The sequence below is a fragment of the Myotis davidii genome, unplaced genomic scaffold, assembly GCF_000327345.1.
Source record: "Myotis davidii unplaced genomic scaffold, ASM32734v1 scaffold170, whole genome shotgun sequence".
In the NCBI taxonomy this organism is placed as follows: Eukaryota; Metazoa; Chordata; class Mammalia; order Chiroptera; family Vespertilionidae; genus Myotis; species Myotis davidii.
Window position 1 is genome coordinate 2,360,275 of NW_006282528.1, and position 2,469 is coordinate 2,362,743.

The following is a 2,469-nucleotide window of genomic DNA, read 5'->3' on the forward strand; positions in this document are numbered from 1 at the left end:
CGGTGCAGGTCTCCACGGCCGAGATGAGCTGCCGGATGTACCTGCGCGCCTCCGCCTCCTCCAGCCGCTTCTTCTCGTAGATGCGGTGCATGAGGTTGCCGCCGGGACACAGCTCCATGACCAGGTAGTAGCTGTTCTCCGTCTCCAGGATGTCGAGCAGCTGCGTGATGTTGGGGTGGCGGATCATCTGCTGGATCTGGCCCTCCCGCCGCAGGTTCTTGGTGACGTAGGTGTCCTTCCTGGCTCTCCTCGCGCCTCCGCCTCCTCCAGCCGCTTCTTCTCGTAGATGCGGTGCATGAGGTTGCCGCCGGGACACAGCTCCATGACCAGGTAGTAGCTGTTCTCCGTCTCCAGGATGTCGAGCAGCTGCGTGATGTTGGGGTGGCGGATCATCTGCTGGATCTGGCCCTCCCGCCGCAGGTTCTTGGTGACGTAGGTGTCCTTCCTGGCTCTCCTCTTGTCGATGACTTTGATGGCCACCTGGGGGGACACGAGAGGAGGCTGCTGTGGGGCCCCGCGGGCAAAGTCACTCCTGACCGTTCACGGGCGCCCAGGGCCACAGAGCTGCCTGCTGCACCAGGAGAGAAGCATTGTCTAAGAGAGCGGGGGGTGGGGGACCAGCATAGCCCAGAAGATTCACATTGTTTTATTTCACCGGTGAATCCTCACTCGAGGACATTTTCCCACTGACTTTAGAGAGAGTGGGAGGGAGGGGGAGAGACAGAGAGAGACATCGACGTGAGAGGGACACGGCGACTGGCTGCCTCCTGCACATACTCTGACCAGGGCCAGGGCCGGGGACCTGAACCCGAGGTATACAACCTTGACCAGAATCGAACCCAGGACCCTTCAGTCCGAGGGCCGATGCTCTATCCACTGGGACACATCAGCCAGGGCTCAGTTCTTAAGGGAGAGAATGGACTTCACTTAAGCAAACCTGACCGGTGGGCTGGGCGGCTCCAGGAGGGTGAGCGATGACCATGGATCGTCACAGGGTGAAATACTGCTTCTCCCCAGCCAAGGGCCGTTCCCCGCCCCTCAGGCCTGCGACCTCCCTCCAGGCGGGTCCCCTCACCCTCCACTCCTGGAGCAGCCAACGCTGCCCCATCTCAGTCCCAGGCCGTAGGCAGGGGCTGGGGGACACAGCGTCCACTGACAGGGCACCACGGTCCCCGCTCCGCCCGCTCCCTGCCCTGTGCCACCTCGGCCCCACCCGCTCCCTGCCCTGGCCAAATTCCTTCCTAACTGCCTCTCCCCTGTCCCTCTCTGTCCATCACCCAGTCTGCCTCACCGAGGACCCCGCCTCCCAGCGCCCAGACACACTGTGTCTACGTGGGACGCAGCAGCCCAAGGGCACCCCACATGCGGCTGCCGGGCCACCTGGAGCGGGAGGAAAGCGGGGCCTCCCCATTACACTGACGAGTCCTTCCCCCTGTAAGTCCGCGTTGTGACTGCTCCACCAAGCACTCGCTGTATTAACACAGGAGTGTGACACACCGAGGTCAGTGGTCAGTAAATGGAAGATACACACCTGCATACATACGTGTTTGCAGTAATGGGCTCAAATGCTATTTTCATGACACAGACAAGGCTGGCCTGAGACCAGACAGGCTGGGGGCTGCTGTCCCCACGGAGGCAGGCACACGCGGCCACGGTTTGGCCCCAACTCATTCAGTAGATGCTAGACTAACAGCTTTAAAAACTGTACTTATTCTTAACCAGACACACACACACACTCACACCCACTCCTACGCCCTCGCACTCACACGCAATCACTCACGGCCCAAACTCACATACACACACACACTCATCCATTCACAACTCAGTCATACACACCCACTCACACACACACACACACACACACACTCACACTCACACGCAATCACTCACGGCCCAAACTCACATACACACACTCACACACTCATCCATTCACAACTCAGTCATACCCACTCACACACACACACACACAGTCACATACACAGCCCTCTCACACCCACTCACACCCACGCACCCACTGTCGCACACCCCCACTCACACTCACACACCCATACACATCCACCATCTGGGGTGGGAGGAGGAGGGATTCTGTCTTTGCTGGGGTCGCCCTGCAGCTTTGAAAGCTGCCCCCCCCCCCCGAAATCCTTGCGAGTTCCACTATGAATACACCACCGGCTGAAGCCGCGGTCACGGATCACCTGCCTAAACAGCCCACGATGACAAGGGTGACTCAGCTCGTTAGCTGCCGTGGCAGGTTACACGTCAGCCACGCAGGACACGAGTCGCGGCCCCTGGGGGTGTGACTGCGACCTCCCTGGGGAAGGTTCTGGGACGAGACCAACCCGCCTCACAGGTGGCCTGGGTGTCGCCTGAGTGTCCATCAACCCCAGGCGGCCGATGGCACATGGACCCCGAGGGGGAGGGAGGGGAGATGGCACAGGGACCCCAAGAGGGAGGGAGGGGGAAGGGGAG

At 60.6% G+C, this 2,469-nt stretch overlaps 1 protein-coding gene across 1 annotated transcript in view; it reads right to left on the minus strand.

Moving 5' to 3' along the window:
- Positions 1 to 2,469, minus strand: part of HUNK (hormonally up-regulated Neu-associated kinase) — a 53,855-nt gene that overhangs the window by 26,675 nt on the left and 24,711 nt on the right. Inside the window, exons 2-4 of the mRNA XM_015560279.1 lie at positions 1,076 to 1,133; positions 315 to 480; positions 14 to 273 (exon numbers count right to left, since the gene is read on the minus strand). Coding sequence (XP_015415765.1) covers positions 14 to 273; positions 315 to 480; positions 1,076 to 1,133 — 484 coding nt within the window. The remainder of the gene's footprint in view (positions 1 to 13; positions 274 to 314; positions 481 to 1,075; positions 1,134 to 2,469) is intronic.